The sequence below is a fragment of the Prionailurus bengalensis genome, chromosome C2, assembly GCF_016509475.1.
Source record: "Prionailurus bengalensis isolate Pbe53 chromosome C2, Fcat_Pben_1.1_paternal_pri, whole genome shotgun sequence".
Taxonomy (NCBI): Eukaryota; Metazoa; Chordata; class Mammalia; order Carnivora; family Felidae; genus Prionailurus; species Prionailurus bengalensis.
The window spans coordinates 49,489,914-49,510,871 of NC_057350.1; the positions used below are offsets into that span (position 1 = coordinate 49,489,914).

Sequence of the window (20,958 nt, forward strand, 5' to 3'; positions counted from 1 at the left end):
TTCACCAAGGACAATTGAGGGGGCAATATTATAGCCAAAGTGTAGGGTGAGGATCAGTGAATGGAAAATTAACTAAGAGGAAAGAAACATCAGGCATAAGAGAGATTCTTACTAGACTGACTCAGCGTAATTCTTACTGAAGCCAGGCCAGGTTGATAACACATTGACAGTGGAGGATGAGGAATTTTATCAGATCTAGAGGATGATTAAGTGCCAAAAATGAGAAATTTTCACTGACAGCCAAATTCTTGCTAAAACTAGACTAAGTGACAACAACATCAACAACAACAACAACAACAACTGGACTAAGTGGACCAACGATGGAGTCCAACATCAGAGCCTAGCTGAGAGGAGGGCTCAGAGGAGCCAGACTCAGATTTGGTCAAGGAGAGGTTTTGTCAGTAGTTAGAAAGTTAAGTTAACGAAATAAGCAGAGGCAGCTTGCTTAAGGCTGCAATGGCCATGGTTATGATTTTTGACTTTATTCTCATAACAGTAGAAAACACTGGATGGTTTTAGACAGGAGAATATTCTCAGATTTACATTTTATAAAGAATATCCTGGAGTGCCTGGGTGGCTCAGTTGGTTGAGCATCTGACTTCAGCTCAGGTCATGATCTCATGGTTTGTGGGTTGGAGCCCCATGTCGGGCTCTGTGCTGACAGCTCAGAGCCTAGAGCCTGCTTCGGATTCTGTGTCTCCCTCTCTCTTTCTGCCCTACCCACCCACTTCTGTGCTCGCTCTCTCTCTCCCTCTCTGTCAAAAATAAACATTAAAAATTAAAAAAAAAAAGAATATCCTAATTACAGTTCAGAGAATAGATTAGAAGAAGCACAAGCTTGTAGGCTGGGAGACCAAATTAATTTTGGTAGTATTCTGAGAAATGCTTAATATTAATTCTTAACTACGAATACTAATATAGTTAACACTAATACTTAAATACTAATATTTAATTACTTAATACTTATGCTAAATACTAATACTGTGATTCCTATGAACAAAATTTTATGATTGGAGGTTAGGAATAAGGAGAAGGAAGTAAGAAGGAGGACTCCTGGATTTTTGGCTTGAGCAACTAGATGGATAGAAATACTATTTGTTGAAATAGGGACTACTGACAAAAAAAAATTTATTTTGGCTGTTCCCGAAGTTTTTTTTTTTAAGTTTATTTATTTACTTTGAGAGAGAGAGGAGAGAGAGAGAGCACAAACAGGGGAGGGGCAGAGAGAGAGGGAGAGAGAGGATCCCAAGCAGGCTCTGTGCTATCAGTGCAGAGGTGGACGAAGGTTTGAGCCCATGAACTGTGAGATGATGACCTGAGCTGAAAACCAAGAGTCAGATGCTTAAATGACTGAACCACCCAGATGCCCCTGTTCCAGAAGTTTAAAAAGAGAAAAAGGAGGGGGTTACAAATTATCTTTAGCTCTGTCCATAGATGGGTAAGAGAAGAACCCATACAAGACATGACATTTGAAGAATTAACTCTACCACATCTAATAGGACATGAAGATTTTTCTCTTCATTTTTTTTAATGTTCATTTTTGAGAGAGGGAGAGAGAGAGAGAGAGAGAGAGAAACATAGACTGAGCAGAGGAGGGGCAGAGAGAGAGGGAGACACAGAATCCAAAGCAGGCTCCAGGCTTTGAGCTGTCAGCACAGAGGCCAATGCAGGGCTTGAACCCACGAACCATGAGATCATGACCTGAGCTGAAGTCAGATGCTTAGCCGACTAAGCCACCCAGGAGTCCCAACATACAGATTTTTCTGATACAGCTATTTCTAGTGTCTTTCTAATATTCCTATTCACAGTGTTTTTTTAACCCAGCATATACTATAATCCCTGTTATGTACTGAATGTTTGTGTCCCTCTGAAATTTATATGTTACAATCTTAATCCTCAATGTGATAGGTGTGGGTCCTTTGAAAGGTGATTAGGTCATGAAGGTGGAGTCCTTATGAATGGGATGAGTGCTCTTATGAAGGACACCCCAGAGAACTCCCTTCTGCTATGTGAGGACACAGCAAGAAAAGAGTCGTCTGTAAATCAGGAAGTAGCCCTTAACCAGACATGGAATCTGCCAGTGCCTTGCTCTTGGCATTTCCTAGCCTCTAGAAAAGTGAGGAATAAACATTCGTTTAAGCCTCCAAGTCTGTGATACTCTGTTATAGCAACCCAGACAAACTAAGACAAATCTTTATCAGAAAGACATATTTCAAATTTCTTTCTGTACCATGTCTTAAGTGGCATAATGGGGGGAAAAAACACTGAGTTGTAAATCAGGATGTGCAGGTTTTAAATGAACCTTTGCTTAAGGAAAGGTTAGTGAAGGCTTTTAATGAAGGCTTGCTTAAACCAGTTACTCTCTCCCAGTCCTTACTTTCCAATTTGTAAATGAGGTGAGCTTTGAAGTCCTTTTTGACATAGTCTAACTAGAATGCATTTAATGCACTTAATATGAAAAGCACCAAAAAAGAAAAAAGTTTTTTTAAAAAGTTTCCATGAAAGTTATTCTATCTTGCACTTAACTAACTTGGAGTTGATGTTTCTCATAACTCCCAATTTACTATTTAATCTGGTAGTCAGGTGTATTAGTTACCTATAGCTGCATAATAGATTAACCTCAAAATTTGGTGGCTTAAAACAAAAAATATTAGTTCACAGTTTCTCTTGTTCAGAAATTCAGAAGAAGTTTAGTGGGTAATTTTGGCTCAGTATTGCTTAGGAGCATACAGTCAAGATTGTCTGGAGTTGCAGTGATCTAAAACCTGACTGGCTATTTGGCAGGAAGCCTTGGTTCCTCACCAGGTGGACCTTTTCCATAGGCTGCTTCTGCTAAAGAAAAAAATTATTCTGACACTTGTTAAAATGGTAAGGAAGACTTTATTCAAAACTGTTGCAACTAGGGATATTGCAATAGGGAAGAGAGAATGAATTCACCTCTGAATACAGCAAAGATAGCTGGAAATTTGTAACCAAAGAGCAGAGTGAGGGTGTCAGTGACAGAAAACTACTAAGAGGAGACATCAGGATAAGGGGCTTATTACTAAAGGCAGGTCAAGGACTTAGACATCAAGAGTGGGGAATGAGGAACATGATCAGATATCAAGAGTGGGGTGTTGATTTAGCAAGATTCTTGCTAAGACTAAACTGTGCAGCCTTACAGAAGGCCAAGGTTGAGGACTATTCCAGAAGAGGGCTCAGAGGAGCCTAACTGAAGTTTCTGAAATTTGTCACTTGGGTGTCTTCAGGACATGACAGTCAGCTTCCCCAAGGGTGAATCATCCAGGTGAAGGAGCAATCAGGAAAATGCACTGCCTCTTTATGACCTACTCTCTGAAGTTGCATACTGGCCCACTTTTATTTTTTAATTGGTTAGAAGTGAGTCACTAAATCCAATGGAAGAGGAATTAGGCTCCACTTTTTAGAGAGAGTGTCAAAAAATTGGGGAACATATTTTGGACCACATCAGAAATGATGTCAGTTGAAACTAATGGTATAGGAACTCAACTCAGTTGTTGGTCATAAGATTATCTTTGCTCTAAAACTATGTTTATCTTGCCATTTTATTTTTTTTCAACGTTTATTTATTTTTGGGACAGAGAGAGACAGAGCATGAACGGGGGAGGGGCAGAGAGAGAGGGAGACACAGAATCGGAAACAGGCTCCAGGCTCTGAGCCATCAGCCCAGAGCCTGACGCGGGGCTTGAACTCACGGACTGCAAGATTGTGACCTGGCTGAAGTCGGACGCTTAACCGACTGCGCCACCCAGGCGCCCCAATATCTTGCCATTTTAATTTTTTTCTTGTTTTAATAAACTTCTCTGTATGTTTATTTTTTAATGTTTATTTATTTTCGAGAAAGAGAGAGCAGGGGATGGGGCAGACAGAGAGGGAGAGAGAAAATCCCAAGCAGGCTCTGTGCAGTTGGCACAGAGCCCAACGTGCGACTTGATCTCACGACCATGAGATCATGGCCTCAGCCGAAATGAAGAGTCAGCTGCTTAACAGACTGAGCCACCCAGGTGCCCCAACAGCTCTGTACATTTAGAAACTGGTTTCTCCTTTTCTTCAAAACATCAGCATTTTTGCTACAGATAAATGCTTGCTTTGAAAATTAAGGTTTTTTAAGCTTTCTCTCCCAAGCATCACCCTATCTGTTCCCATACTCTGACTTCTGATATCTATGTTTTTGAAGCCTGAAGGGAAAAAGGACATGTCCAGTTCTCAGCTATAAACTGCATACCAGAGATGTATATTGATATTGATGGGGCGCCTGGGTGGCGCAGTCGGTTAAGCGTCCGACTTCAGCCAGGTCACGATCTCGCAGTCCGGAGTTCGAGCCCCGCGTCGGGCTCTGGGCTGATGGCTCAGAGCCTGGAGCCTGTTTCCGATTCTGTGTCTCCCTCTCTCTCTGCCCCTCCCCCGTTCATGCTCTGTCTCTCTCTGTCTCAAAAACAAATAAATGTTAAAAAAAAAAAAATTAAAAAAAAAAAAAAAAAAAGATATTGAAAAGACTGACATGAGAGGGGCGCCTGGGTGGCTCAGTTAGTTAAACATCTGACTTCAGCTCAGGTCATGATCTCACAGCTCACGGGTTCAAGTCCCGCATTGCGCTCTGTACCGACAGCTGAGAGCCTGGAGCCTGCATCAGATTCTGTGTATCCCTCTCTCTCTGCCCCTCCCCAACTAGTGCTCTGTCTCTGTCTCTCAAAAAATAAAATAAAAACATAAAATAAATAAATAAAATTTTTAAAAAGACTGATATGAGAGGCCTTCAGGAAAATCCTAAGATCTTGTGACGTCAATATGATGATTTTTTTCTCCCTTTCTTGTGGAAAATAGTTAGAGGTAATAGGCTATTATCATTGTTTGTAAGCAGAATGCATCAAGATTTTCCAATACTTGGGGCACCTGGGTGGCTCAGTCGGTTGAGCTCCCAACTTCAGCTCAGGTCACGATCTCACAGTCTGTGAGTTCAAGCCCCACGTCGGGCTCTGCGCTGACAGCTCAGAGCCTGGAACCTGCTTCAGATTCTGTGTCTCATCTCCCTCTCTCTCTGACCCTCCCCCGTTCATGCTCTGTCTCTCTCTGTCTCAAAAATAAATAAACAGTTTTTAAAAATTAAAAAAAAAGATTTTTGAATACTAAACATATCTTAACAAAAAGGAGAACACTGTTTGCAAATTTGCTAAGGTAAGTCTATTAAAAAGAAAACAAGAATGGGGTGCCTGGGTAGCTCAGTCTGTTAAGCATCCGACTTCAGTTCAGGTCATGATCTCACAGTTCAGGAGTTTAAGCCCTGCGTAGGGTTCTGTGCTGACAGCTCAGAGCCTGGAGCCTGCTTTGGATTCTGTGTCTCCCTCTCTCTGCCCCTCCCACAGTTTGTGCTCTGGCTCTCTCTCAAAAATAAATAAAAACATTAAAGAAATTCCTTACTTGCTTTTCAATGTTTCTTCAAACACAGTGGTTCTCTAACATTAGAGCGTATTAGGATAACCTGGAGGTCTTATTAAGACAAAGATTGATGGGTGTTACTGCCATAGTTTCTGATTCAGTAGAATTGGTAGGTGGGGCATGAAATTTTGCCTTTCTAACTAGTTTCCAAGGGATGCTGATGCTGATCTTGCTGGTCTAGGGACCATACTTTGTGAACCACTGTTAGAAAGACTAAATAATAAATGGCTACAGAGCTAATAAAGTTAAATTTACCTCCTGTGAGGTCAAAGTTATGATGGATTATCATGTGGCCTATAATTTCCTCCCCGAGGAAAGCAACAAAAGGGGTTTCTTCATTAAGCCTATGATTATGATCCATGTGAACTGACACATTTATCTTTTCCTCCTGTAGTGAGGCAAGGGTCACATCTCACTCTTCAAAACCAATCCTTCCAGTTGTATTCCACATAATTTAAAAACAAATACAAATTAAAAATAAGAGACTTAATTCAATTTCCAGAAATGGAAATGCAAAGTAAGCTGTCATGTCTATAAATTGGCTTCTATCCCCACCTATTTCTTCGTGTCTTCCTGTTATAGAAGTAGAATTTTCTCCTACTGTCCAAGACCAATTCCCTCCACTGTCCTCTGAATACCACTTCTTTCAATCTTCTCAGGATGTTCCCTCTTCTCACTGTCTTTTATTTTCCTAATTCCCTTGCTAACAATCCTTTAAGTTGATCAAGTCTCTCCCAACATAGCAGTCATAATAATTAACACAAATTTCCTAGATCCCACATCTGGGGTCTGAATCCATTGTATATTGCCCCTGCCAAATTTCATTAAAACACTTACACTTGCTGACTCCATTTTCTCATAATCCACTCATTCCTTACCCACTCTTCATCTGGCTTCAGCCTCCAAGTCTCAGTATATGGTCCCAAAGCAATGGATGCTTTTCAGACTGTGCTACATAATGTATAGGCAGCATTTGACCTAGTTGACCCATTTGAAGCCCATTGGGTCTCTCTCTTCCTTGAAACACTCTTCCCTTGGTTTCTCTCATATTCTGATTATTTTCTTCCTGTCTCTCTAGCTGCTCATTTTCAGTCTCCTTTGTTTACTCTTCCTCTCTACTCAGACACTGGGTAATCTCTTCCACCCACATAGTTTCACAGACTCTGGTTTCAAAGACTCTTTCATAGCTCTCAAATCTCTGCCTATGGTCCATTCTCTTTCTCCTTAACTCTAGACCCATGCAGGGGTGCCTGGGTGGATCAGTCAGTTAGGCATCCAACTTTGGCTCAGGTTGTGATCTCATGGCTCATGAGTTCAAGTCCCGCATCGGGCTCTGTGCTGACAGCTTAGAGCCTGGAGCCTGCTGCAGGTTCGGTGTCTCCCTCTCTCTGCCCCTCCCCCACTTGCACATGTGCACTCTCTCTCTCTCTCAAAAATAAATAAACATTAAAAAAATTTTTAAAAATTTAAAAATCCCACAAACTCTAGACCCATGCAGCCAACTACCATATACTGTAAAGGAGACATCATCTGATTTTGAAGGGAGCTCAGTCATCAGGTCTAAAACTGCTCACACCATCTCTGCCCTCACCCCATCCACTCCTTTTCCCCATTTGCTGCACTACTAATCACGTCTACCCTGGTGCTCAAACTAGAATATTGGCTTCTTCTTCTCCTTCTACACCAAAATCCCAATCAATCAGCAAATTCTACCATTTTTACCTCTTAAATATATTCCACATCTATAACTCTGTCAATAGTGTCCTTTGATGTACAAAAGTTTGTAATTTTGGTTAAGTGCAAAATGTCCATTTTTTCTTTTGTTGCCTGTGCTTTTGGGGTCATCCAAGAAATTATCACCAAATCCAATGTCATTAAGTTTTCTACGTCTTCTTCTAAGAGTTTTATAGTTTTGACTTTTATGTTGGAGTCTTTGATCCATTTTGAGTTAATTTTTATATGGTTTTAGGTTGAGGGTCCAACTTTGTCCAGCACCATTCTTTGAAAAAGACTGTCCTTTCCCCCAGTGTTTGATTTTGTGCCTTATAATTTAATAATGACAACTGAATTAAAATACTTGAAAATGTGCTGACTGAACAAAACACCTGCAGACTGCATTTTGACCCAAAGGCCACTAATTTGCACTATGTGGCTTTAATTTAATTTTCACATTAAATTTAACAAATGAGTTAAGGGGAGTGAGAGATAGTGTCGCCTACCATCGTCCAAGCATTGTACCAGGTGCTGGTGATAAACTAGGCACAAAGTTTCATATGTTACATTCCTACCATCAGTTTAAAGTTGAGTGAGACTTGTGAAAACATTTTATTTTAACACCATGTTAAATGCTTATACATACGGGGAGCAAGCAGAGAATAAGTTAAGAGAGGAGGAAAATAAATTTTTTAAATAGTTGTGTAATAGACTAAAACCAGCTACAAGCACACCCTGTTAAGAGGCCGTGGGCATGGCCTCAAGGCCAGCTACCAGCTTTCTTCCCGACCGCGCTGTTTTTCAGACCAGAAGGCTTTCCCCTGGTATCGGGACGTCATCCGGAAGCGCCGGGAAGAGGGGGCGGGATTTCCGGCTTCTGGAACGGAAAGGGACGGAAACTAAATGAACCAACGGGCTTAATTCCGTGTGAGGCACGTATTTGGGCTCAGCACTTCACTACAGAGTTCTGCGTCCTCTCCAGGTCTCCGCGGTTTGCACGAGCCGGAGCCACTGTTTCTGCACTCCTGGTATGGGCATGTTTCTTATCTTAGTTGTGTGTGTTGCGGTGGGACAACTCGGGAAACCATTGTAAGATACACGTTGTGGAGCATGCGTGCTAAGAAGGCCCACAGATAAGTGGAAGCCCAGCGATTTAATAAACTATAAGCAGCACAATACCTGGAACAAGAGGAATGTTTACCAAAATGATTACCTTATTTGTTTTAAAATTTGGGTTTCATTGCTCTGATATCCTAAAAAAATCTTAACCAATTATAAAGACAAAACTCAGAAGACCTTTGTTTTTGAAATGTTTTTTCATAACAGGATCGAGGACTCCTGGTGAAATAGGGAGTCTAACTTTTTTCTTCTTTAAATGGTGGCCAAACATGGAGCGCCCGGCTGACTCAATCCGAAGAAACTGTGACTCTTGATCTTGGGGTCGTGAATATGAGCCCTACATTGGGTGATTACTTGGAAAAAAAAAAAAGCGAATTTTTTTTTTTTAATTGGGGGCACCCAAGTGGCTCAGTGGGCTCAGCCTGAGGCTTTTGGTGTCAGCTCAGGTCATGATCTCAGGGTTCCCCATAGGGCTCTGCACTGACAGCGTGGAGCCTGCTTGGGATTCTGTCCCTCTCTCTGTCCCTCTCCTCTTGCTGTCTCTCAAATTTAAAACAAATTTTTAAAAATGCAGGTGTCTCAACATGTTTTATATGTGAAAAGCATTGGTCCAGGATATCTATTTGAAAAATACTTGAGTGATTACTGTGAGCCATAAACTGCCAAATGTTGGGTTCAATTTTAATATAAATACAGTCCTTGTCCTGATAGAGTTTACTGTCTAGTCAGGCAAATAAGTAACCAGGCAATTACAAAAGAGTGTTGCAAGTACTGTGATAGAGAGGTACAGGGTGCTGTAAGAACTACTAGGAGGAATACTTGGTCTAAAGTTTGAGATGAAGTATAGCTAGAGATGTAGCTGAAGAGGTAAACAAAGGATGATTTTGTGGAAAACTTTATAAGCCATGTTTGTAAGTTTGGGATTTAACCTGGCAGCAATGAGCTTAAAAATACACGTTGGGGATGATACAAGTGCATTGATCAGATTTGCACTAACTTCAAATGGCTTAGAGATGAGGCAGAGCAAATCTGGAGGCTAGGGGATGCAGTTAGGGTAATGGGATTCAAGAGAAGTGAATGGCTCAAGATGTATGTAGAAAGTAAAGTGAATTGAGGCCCCTGTATGGCTCAATTGATTACGTGTCCAATTTTTGGCTCAGGTCATGATCTCAAGGTTCATGAGTTCGAGCCCTGATTCAGACTCTTTCCTGACAGCTTGGAGCCTGGAGCCTGCTTCAGATTCATTGTCTCCCTCTTTCTCTGCCCCTTCCCCCCTCTCAACAATAAACATTAAAAAAAAAGAAAGTAAAGTGAATATAATTCAGATGGATTAGATATGGGGGGTGTGAGAGAGGACGGTAATAAAATGACTTCCAGTTTCTGGCTTAAGCAAATGAATGGATAGCAGTGTCCCTCCCTAAAACCATGTGTAAGGAGAAGCAGATTGGAAAGGGAAGGGAGAGAGATTATTTTAATATGTTGCATATGAAGTGTTTCTTCTGATGCGTGGTGGTTGAAGCCATGGAGGAAGATCAGACCTCATACAGAAAATTTTAGATTGCAAAAAAAAAGGGGGGGGGGGGGGCTAAGGACAAAAATTCAGAGGCACATCTGCTTTTAAGGGAGGGGCATCATCTGGGCATCAGGACACAGGTTAGAGAGTCACTCCCAAAAGCATGCAGTCATTAAATGAAGCCAAGGGAAGAAGGAATTTTTCAAGTATTTCAACTGCATTTGGTAAAAAGTTGTTTTTTTTCTTCAAATCTCATACTAGTTTCACAATGTTTTAAGTTTATTTCTTTATTTTGAGAGAGAGAGAGCAAGCAAGAGTGAGCATCCATGGGCAGACGGAGAGGGGGAGAGAGAATCCCAAGCAAGCTCCGAGCTGTCAGCACAGAGTCAGAAGCAGAACTCGATCTCACCAACCAAACACTAGATCAGACCTGAGCCGAAATCAAGAGTTGGCCCCTTAACCAACTGAGCCACCCAGGTGCCCCCTAGTTTAACATTTTTAAGCATCTTCATTGTTCGATGTATGTCCACACCTTGAGGATAAAATTGTGGAGCTTATATATATTTGCCCTAATTTTGGACATTTTTGTTTGGCAGTAACATTATTTGCTACAAAATAAACTCTGAACTGGAGAAAAGAGGTTTGTTTTTAAATCAGTAGATCTCTCTATATTCCTGTTTTGAAAACATATGAGGGCATTGATACAGCAGCTCCTAAGTGCTTTTTACTAGTTGCCATCCTTTATAAAACTTTTCTGCTTTTTATCTTCTTGTCTTCATGTGTTGCTTATGTTAAGGATCTTGTGTTTGGGCCTGTATCTGTTAGGGGCTTAGTATAGAATGGAGAAGAAACAGCATCATGATCTAACCCATATCAGTAGTACATAACTTTGTGGTTATCCAGTAATACAGATATTCTGGGCTCCTAGCTGCAAATCTGAAAGGGATCTTTAAGGTATTCTTTTCCCTAAAGCAATAGTGAAATTCGTGTTTAAAATAAGATCCCATATAAGCTTTAAACTTTGTGCCTGGTGAGTGATCACAGACTCTAGGCCATAGGAGTCTAGGAAAAATTAACGGTACAGCAAATAAAGTTGTGCTTACTGTGTGTTTCAAAAATCAGTTGCATTTTGGTGTCTCAAATTTATACTTGCACAATTAGTTGAGAGGTTTTAAAAGTCTTTATCTAACTTTTTACTACACTTTGCTTTTTTTATAGGTGTTTTCTTACATGCCTGTTTTCCTCAAAATGAGTGGTAGTATCACCTTAAGATCTTTTGGCAGATTTTTGGTGCCATTTACCATTCATAGGAAAAAAGGGGTTTTATGTTCAACAATTCTGCAGAGATCTGTGTCTTCCAAAATACCAACTGTGTCCTATCCTAAGAAGGAGAGTACATCACCTCCTGAACAGCTGGGATTGGATGGGTGGAAAATTACAATGAAATCTAGCATGCAAGAAGAAGATGCTTCAGCAGTCTCAAGCAGCAAGGATGAAGACCCTCTAGTTGCCATCAGGGAGTTAATTGAGATGTGGAGATTGTTTGGCAAAGAAGTACCAGAACAAATTAGTGAAGAAGAACTCAAAACTGCTATGGAATGTGTTTCTAAATCATCAAAAAAAAATACTTAAAATATTTATATATTAAGGAAAAAATTAAAAAAGCCAAGCAAATAAAAAAGGAAACGAAAGCAGCATTAAAGGAAAAAGCCAAAAAAGACCAATTACTGGAAACCACTAAGGAAGATAAACAGCAAAACTTTCTATTTCTACGACTTTGGGATAGGAATATAGACATTGCCATGGGCTGGAAAGGTATTCAAGCCATGCAGTTTGGACAACCTTTGGTTTTTGACATGGATTATGAAAATTATATGAAACCAAAGGAACTTAAGAATACTGTTTCCCAACTTTTAGAAAGTGAAGGATGGAACAGAAGAAATGTTGATCCTTTCCATATTTATTTCTGCAACCTTAAAGTAGAAGGCGCTTATCATAAAGAGTTAGTTAAACGTTATGGAGAAAAATGGGACAAATTGCTATTAACAGCAACAGAAAAGTCTCATGTAGACTTATTCCCAAAGGATAGTATTATATATTTAACTGCAGATTCTCCCAATGTTATGACAACTTTCAAGCATGATAAGATTTATATAGTGGGATCTTTTGTTGATAAGGCTATGCAGACAGGCACATCCCTAGCCAAGGCAAAACGGCTGAAACTGGCAACAGAATGCCTTCCATTAGATAGGTATTTACAGTGGGACACTGGTACCAAAAATCTCACCTTAGATCAGATGATGCGTATTTTGTTATGTCTGAAAAACACTGGTAGTTGGGAAGAGGCTCTGAAGTTTGTTCCTAGGAGAAAACATACTGGTTGTATGGAGATTTCTCAACATTCTCAAGAGCTTGTCAACAGATTAAAGAAGTCAAAACCTTTTAATTCATTTCCAAAAGTCTCTCTAAATATACACACACAGAAAAGGTGGCTTGAATGAGAATATTTGATAACTTAAAAAATAAGTGGTCACAATATGTGTAAATTGAACCATGATGCTGTATGCCTTAAACTCTTACTGTGATTTATGTCAATTATTTCTCAATAAAATTGGGGGGGGAAGCATATGGAGTAGAAATACAATTCTATTGGTCTATTTCTTCCTAAATGGAATTCATTTGTTCTTTTAAAGGTTGTCATTCCAGGGGCACCTAGGTGGCTCACTTGGTTAAGCTTCCAACTTCAATGATTTTTTTTTTTTAACGTTTATTTATTTTTGAGACAGAGAGAGACAGAGCATGAACAGGGGAGGGTCAGAGAGAGGGAGACACAGAATCCGAAACAGGCTCCAGGCTCTGAGCTGTCAGCACAGAGCCCGACACGGGGCTCGAACTCACGGACCGCGAGATCATGACCTGAGCCAAAGTCAGCTGCTTAACCAACTAAGCCACCCAGGTGCCCCAAGCTTCCAATTTCAGCTCAGGTCATGATTTCACGGTTCATGAGTTTGAGCCCTGCATCAGGGTCTGTGCTGATAGCTCAGAGCCTGGAACCTGCTTCAGATTCTGTGTCTCCCTCTCAGGCTCTCTCAAAACCAAATAAAACATTAAGAAAAAAATTTAAAGGTTGTCTTTCCAAATAAACTGAAGTGTGTGTCTTTTTGCCCACTTAAATTTCCGCAAGACTTTGGAAATACCGTTTATCATAAACTTAATAGCTTTTGAAAGTAAAAAGAATCATCCAAGTTTGTTGAGTACAGTAAAACAATTGTACCATGTCTGTGGCTTTTTTATGAATACTTTTGAGTCTTAGACTCCATTTTCCTTCTTAGATGTTCTTTGAGCCATGTCAACTGCCCTTTCATCAAAAATTGATACAAAAAAGATTTTAAACTTCAGGTGATGTTTCACTTATTAAGGTAACATTTGGTACAGTGCTTGGCATGTCATAGGGACTAAAGTATATTTAACTGAATCTTTGTTAAACAAAAGTTTAAGACCTTCCTTGGCATGTCATGGGATTTGGCTATGTTATGAAAAATGTGTTTGAGGGAACAAAATTCATTTCTTGTTCTCTTAGAAAAAAAATTTATTTGATAAATGTTACATACAGCACTTCCCTATTAGTGTATAGCTAGCTTTCCCTTCTTGGGAAAAAACTTCCTTTTCTCCAGCCATGTGATTTGAATGGAAGCTGCCATACTTTTACAGACCTTGCCCTGGCCACAGCTGAATATCCCAAAGGAGACACCTCACTCAAACTTAGAGATGGGGATCTGATAGGCCAATCAGAACACTCTTCCAGTATTTTTGGGTTTGAGAACTAAGATAACCTGTGTCACTATCTGATTGTGAACTCTTGACAGATGGGAAGCTCTGGAATTGATGGTGGCCTTCCTTTCCATGAAGGAAGACAGGCTATAGTAGGAGAGAGTGAAGCTTGCATATAAAAATAAGACCAATTTTTGGAGCTGTTTAAATCATCGTTCCCAATCATCCCTGAGATCCAGCTATAGGTTTACCTTTAGTATTTACTGGTTGTTCAAACCTCATGCAATAACCCATCTAATAGATCCCCCTTTTTTGCCTAAGCCAGTTTAAAGCTGGGTTTCTGCCTCTTGCTACCTACTAAGTCCTAATATACTTGAGAAAATGTGTACTTATTCCCTAAAACTTTAGGAAACGTTCATTGTAGACTACCTGCACCATTAAATTTTTTGAAAACATGGAAAATAGAGATGGATGGCCAACTATTTGTACCTAGTTTCTGAACTAGAAATTAACATGAGATATGCTGTCCAATACATTTCTTAAAGCAGCTAATCTTTTACCAAATACTAAGTATCTACTCTGCCAAACAAAATGCAGTTTACATGAATAATTTAAGTTATAGGTACTGTAACTTAAGTGTTACAGTACTTGTAACTTACTTGTTTAATAGTATCTTTTTTACAGATAAAAATTTACTCAAAATTCAGCCTTTAAGTGTAGTCTCAGAATTCAAAAGATCTGTTTGATTTTAAAGTCCTAGGCTTCAGGGGCGCCTGGGTGGCTCAGTTGGTTAAGCGACCGACTTTGGCTCAGGTCATGATCTCGCAGTTTGTAAATTTGAGCCCTGCGTTGGGCTCTGTGCTGACAGCTCAGAGCCTGGAGCCTACTTCAGATTATGTGTCTCCCCCTCTCTCTACCCCTCCCTGCTCACGCTCTGTGTCTCTCTGTCTCTCAATAATAAACATTAAAAAAAAGTTTAAAATATAAATAAAGTCCTAGGCTTCAACCTATAAATTATACCCTCTATAATAAGAGAGTATTAAGTGCAAATGGAAAAATAATGGATGCCTAACCTAAGCTTGTGAGTGGGATCAGGAAAGGCCTTGAGAAAGTGATATGTAAACGAAGAATAAGTGTGATATGAATGAATTTCAACCGTTAGACCCAGCTAAGTGGCAAAATGCTAATACCTGACCCATTTGAGACACAATGGAGATAAAATATCATAGTGGTTCAGAACAAGGGGTTAGGATTGCCTAGCAGGACTGGCACCAAGAGTGAGACAAACAAGGCTCCTAGCGTGCCTTACTGATCTCCCAAGTCCCAGACATACTCCCTGGGTTTCAGCTTCACCTGAGGCTCTGATGTTACCTAAATTGCTTAATCTCTTGAAATTTCAGTTCTCCTCATATGTGAAAAGGAGATAAATAGTTCTTGACTCATAAAACATTTAATATGGTGTCTGGCCCATAAATACTAAGTAAAATATTAACTAGTTATCTAGTTTAGACTACCTTCGAAATGTATGGAATTTCTAATACTAGTATATGCAAGTTATTTGTCCTTTTGAGGAGTACATTTTTATTTCTTCCTGCGTAATAGTATGCTAAGGTATTTCACTGGGTAACACTAGAATTAAAAAAATAAATTCCGGGGCACCTGGCTGGCTCAGTCGGTTGAGCATCCAACTTTGGCTCAGGTCGTGGTCTCACAGTCCGTGAGTTCGAGCCCTGCATCAGGCTCCGTGCTGACAGCTCAGAGCCTGGACCCGGCTTCGGATTCTGTGTCTCCCTCTCTGCCCCTCCCCCACTCATGCATGCGCACGCACTCTCTCTCTCTCTCTCAAAAATAAACATTAAAATTTTTTTAATAAAATAAAATAAATTCCTTCCAAATAGCTAAGCAGTAACTAATTTCTAAGACTCCTCTCTTATGCGGATAAATCACAATGGCAAACTCATCCACAGTTTGAACTCGATACAATTTTAATTTTCCAAATGTTTTGGAATTTGGAACTTAACAGACCCCAGACACCGCTTCAATTTCTCCAAACTAAATGATCTGATTTCCCAGTCACTAGGTGGCTTTTCCCTATCTCAAACACCCAATAATTTATAGTATTCTTCCACTTTGAAGGTAATTTTTGTTGCCTATATTCTAATCATCTCTTCTTACCTATTATTTTCATGTAATACCATTTCTAGCTCTCTCCTTGTGCTCTCTTCAAACATACTATCAACTTCCCAGATTTTAATAATTAAAAGTTTTATAAGAAAGTCTTGGGGCACCTGGGTGGCTCAGTTAAGCATCTGACTCGACTTTGGTTCGGGCCATGATCTCATGGTTCATGAGTTAGAGCCCTGCATCAGGTTCTGCTGACAGCATGGAGCCTGCTTGGGATTCTTTCTCTCCCTGTCTGCCCCTCCCCCACTTGCACACACATTTACTCGCAAAATAAATATTTCTAAAAATGAAAAAAGTCTTTACTTGTTAACTATTATCCCTATTATGTTACCCAGTTTAATACCTAAACCATATCCTTCAAGCAAGTATTCAAAGCACACCTGAAGAGCAGACATGAAGGAAGTAACAAGAGAACTTTGAGTGCAAAAACCTGAGAGTTCAAGGTACAAGGAGCTGAAGCAGAGTGAGTAGAGAGCTGAAGATGAAGTCAGAGTAATTAGAGGTCCATCGTGTAAGCCTCTTACGCCATTGTTAAGGATTTTGGTGTTTTTAAATATTTATTTATTTATTGGGGGGGGGGGGCAGGACACAGGGAGAAAATCCCAAGCAGGCCCCGTGCTGTCAGGACAGAGCCTGATACAGAGCTTGATCTCATGAACCATGAGATCATGACCTAAGCTGAAAGCAAGACGTCAGATGCTCAACTGACTGAGCCACCCAGGTGCCCCTTGGTTTTTACTGTGAATGAGATTGGAAGATCCATGGTCTTGATGACATATTCCTGATGTTTTAATAGGATAACTAGAATCCATGGGGGCAGGAACTTTTTTTTTTTTTTCTGATTTATTCACTGCTATATTCCCAGGGCCTGGTACAGTGCCTAGCACATAATAAAATTTTCTGTAGGGAATGAATCTGATTCATCTTAAAAGGATTACTTTGGCTGCTGTATCAAGATTCTAAGACAGGGACCAGTTAAGAAATTACTGCCATAACAAAAGTGAAAGATAATAGTAGGTTGGACCAGGGTAGTAGCACAGTAGGTACCAGATACCAAAGAGATATTGGAGACAGTGAATATGAATAAGCCTTTCAAGGGTTGCTATATGAATGAAAATGGTAACGAGCTAGAGGTAGATATGAGATACCTACCTCATATAATAGAAGGGTCTTCTGTTTTTGTTGGTTTTGCAAAGATGAGAGATATAAAACCATGTATGTATGCTGTTGGGAATGATCCAGTTATGGAGGGGAATCTGATAATCTGATGAAGCAGTGGAGTGAGAGAAGTGACAACCTTGTGCATAAGCAAGAAGGATGGGATCTACTGCATAAGTAACACAGAAAAAGACCATAGAAGTACAAATAAAGGTACTACACCACAGATATGGTGAGAATATGCAGGAATTCTGTTTTCATTTCTATTATTTTCTCCATGAAAATAAGAAGTGAAGTCATCAGCTGAGGGGGAGTACCTATTGGACTTTTGTGGAGAGCAGAGAACGTGTGAAATAGTGTAAGAAAGTGAAATAATCAGGGTAGTGGTTCCCAAAGTTTGGTCCCTAGTCCAGCAGTATCAATATCATTTGGGAACTAGTTAGAAATGTACATTTTGGGGCTCCATTGAGTCAAAATCTCGGCAGTAGCACCAGAGTTTCAACTGTATTTTAACAAGCCCTTCAGGTGATGCTGATGTACACTCAAATTTGAGGATGGTACTGGGAAATATAATAAAATTACAAGGCTGTATTAAGAATCTACTCAGTCGGCTGAGCGTCTTAACTCTTGATTTTTGGCTCAGGTCGTGATCTTGCGTTTCGTGGGTTCGAGCCCCCAATGGGCTCCAGGCTGACAGTACACAGCCTGCTTGGGATTCTTTCTCTCCCCCTCTCTCTCTCTGCCTCTCCTCTGCTTGTACTCTCTCTTGCTCTCTCTCTCAAAATAAATAAACAACAACAACAAAAAGAATCTACTCAAAGTGGGAGATACAGGCTTCTAGACATGGAATGAGTAAGTCACAGGAATAAGAGGCACAGCATAAAGAATGCAGTTGGTTATATTGTAATAGCATAGTATGGTGACAGATGGTAGCTACACTTGCAGCAAGCATAGCCTAGTGTGGAGACTTGTCAAATACTATGTCGTACACCTGCACCTAATGTAACATTGTATGTGAACTACACTAAAAACTTTTAAATAAAATACGATAAAATAATCTCCGGGAGGTTAGTGAAACCCCGATTAGCTACCTTTCCTCTCTGATTTTGTTGTAGCTCTCTGCCTGAATTTTAAGTTTAACTCCACCTCTTACTTGCCTTTCCAGTGTCCCAGTTTCTTCTTCCATAAAAATGATAATAGTAGCACTTAATTCATATGTTTGTTGTGATGATTTAATGTACTTGATATCATGTTAAAAACTAGCAAATTATGCTTGGCATATAGTAAACATGAATAAATGTTAGATATTATAGCTGTCACCTCACAAATTAAACATCTAAATTAAAATAATAGCTGTCTAGGGGTGCCTAGGTGGCTCAGTCGGTTAAGGGTCCAACTCTTGACTTCGGCTTAAGCCATGATCTCACAGTTCGTGAGGTCAAGCCCTGCATCGGGCTCTGTGCTGACAGGGTGGAGCCTGCTTGGGATTCTCTCCCTCTCCCTCCCTCAAAATAAATAAATAAACTTAAAAAAAATAAATATAAAAACCAAAATAAAATAGTTGTCCATATTGCCTTCTATTTCCAGCTTTTTAAACCATTATTGGAATAACTCTTTAGAGGTGACAAAAAAATAGCTACCGTTAAGTGCCCACCATGAGTGAAGCCCTGCATTACAATTTTTACCAGTATGATCTCACCTAATCCTCTCAGTAATCCTATATTAATACATTTTTGTAGCTAAAATATATTCGCTAAGATTGTTTTATCAGTTCAAACTCACAGAATTAGCAAATGGCAGAGTTAGAGTTTAAATTCATTTTTAATGCAATAAATACTGTTGCTCTTTGCCCTGCACTACTCTAACTCATTTGTAGAGGGTTACTGAAGCTTGCACTCATTTCTTCAATGAATATTTATCGAAACTGGTATAATCTAGGTACTGGGAAACAATGCTGTGCGAGATAAGCACCATATGACTTCCTGGACTGACAAGTGAATGGATTACTATTTTCCATCCTTAATTTCTACAGTGTGGTATATGGAACTGGATCTGCTTTTAGATAGCTACATGGGACCTCTCTAAACTTCATTTTCCTCATTCAAAAATACAGGCATCTATAAATAAATACTTAGTTTCACATACAAGTCATGTTTACATCTCCATTTAAAAAATAATGTGTGAGTCTCAGTAATTAACACGTCTAAGGAAAAAGAAACAAATGTGAATTTAATACTTGCTCTTTAAAATATTTTGCTGGAGCGCCTCGGTAGCTCGGTCCGTTTAGCGTCTGACTTTGGCTCAGGTCACGATCTCACATCTTGTGAGTTCAAGCCCCGCGTCGGGCTGTGCTGACAACTCAGAGCCTGGAGCCTGCTTCGGATTCTGTGTTTCCCTCTCACTCTCTGCCCCTCCCCTGCTTGTGTTCACTCTCTCTCACTCTCAAAAATAAAAATAAACATTTAAAAAAGTAAATAAAATAAAATGTTTTGCTGAGTTTTACATATATTGACATAAATGGGTGGGCCAGGGACTTCAAATCACAACAGCACCATATCACCACCAAACTGCTCTACTTCTGTCATGAGACATGCTTTGATTCTTTCTCCATTCCCCAGACTTGGAGCCTGAGGAGTCATCCACGCATAAATACTAAGCACTTTTCACATATGAAATATGCAATACAAAGAGCTGTGAACAAAAACATTTTTTTTAAGTTTATTTATTTATTTTGAGTGAGAGAGAGAACCAGCAGGGAAGGGGCAGAGAGAGCAGACAGAGGATCCAAAGCAGGCTCCATGCTGAGAGTGGAGAGCCTGATATGGGCTCCAACTCACAAACCGCAAGATCATGACCTGAGCCTAAGTCAGATGCTTAACCGACTAAGCCACGCAGAAGCTCCCCCCCCCCCAAAAAAAATTTCTTTTAATTGTGTCTGTTGTCAAATAACTTTTAAGCCATCTATGGAGACATTTTTTTAAACACATACTTGAGGGAAATATAAAGCGACCAAAGTGGTATATAGAAATTATCTCATCTGATCCCCATGACCACTCTTTGATGAGGTACAATTATTATTTTTTTGTAAAGAAAACATATGTCTGTAGATAGTAAGAAACCCTCAAGGTTCACTCAGCCAGGAAAGGGCAGAACCGGGATTCAAACCCAAATTCTGACTCCTTAAGACTACTTTCTGAAACACTCACTTTTTAATGTAGGGCAAACCCACAAACTCCAGTTAGTTCCCTAGACAAGGAATTGACCCCATTTGGCAAGAGGGTAGTATAAATACAGAGAGTAAGGGAAGATGAGGCTAAAAAGTTAGGCTGGGGCCCAATATAACACGTGGGACTTCATCTTAAAAACCCTAGGGATCCATTAAAGGTTTCTAAATAAGGCGGAAATTACTGCAATTTTAACTGAATGAGGTAATTTCTCTTGATAGGAAAATTGCGACCTGTAGAAAAAGTAGTTTTATCACTTGGCTATGTGACCTCAGACAAATAACTCTTTGGCCTCAACTCTCATAGCTCATTAGAGAATACCACAATGGACTGTCGTGGGGATTAAACAAGATAGTGTCTGACACAAGAGGGCGCTCGATAAACGTCGATTTTTTTTTAATGCACCACCCCCCCACCCCACTTTTTTACAAGTTTTATTTATCTCTACACTCAACTTGGTGCTCAAACTCACAACCCGGAGATCAAGAGTCGCGGGTTCTTCTGAGCCAGCCAGGCACCCCACGGCCCTCTTTTTTTTTTTTTTTTTTAAAGGCACAGGTGGTCCAGCAAGACCAGAATGAAAACAGCCTGATCGCTTCAGCTGTAGCCACACCCTAGTCCGCAAAAACCTTACAAAACTCCACCAACGTTTCCGGAGTGGTGCTCCCTCACTTCTCTGGGCCATGAAAACCTAAGCAACCTCTAGTCAAGCCACTAACCAGAGCTCCACAGACACAGCACAACATTCCCCGCTCTCCCTTCAGAGGCCGCTTGTGGATGACGTCACATTCACTTCCGTTTCCAAAACGGCATCTTTTTACT

At 40.1% G+C, this 20,958-nt stretch overlaps 1 protein-coding gene and 1 long non-coding RNA gene across 2 annotated transcripts; one reads left to right on the forward strand and one right to left on the reverse strand.

The window, feature by feature from the left end:
- Positions 1-7,766: 7,766 nt before the first annotated feature.
- LOC122491383 lies at positions 7,767-20,949 on the reverse strand. The gene is made up of 3 exons (XR_006299345.1): positions 20,856-20,949; positions 12,087-12,160; positions 7,767-8,044 (listed from the first exon to the last, which is right to left on the reverse strand). It is a non-coding gene; the product is annotated as an uncharacterized LOC122491383 (long non-coding RNA).
- TRMT10C (tRNA methyltransferase 10C, mitochondrial RNase P subunit) lies at positions 8,041-12,443 on the forward strand. Its single transcript, XM_043594039.1, is given in 3 exon segments — positions 8,041-8,195; positions 11,018-11,411; positions 11,414-12,443. Coding segments are annotated over 2 exon segments (1,269 nt in total). The 5' UTR covers positions 8,041-8,195; positions 11,018-11,029; the 3' UTR covers positions 12,301-12,443.
- Positions 20,950-20,958: the final 9 nt, after the last annotated feature.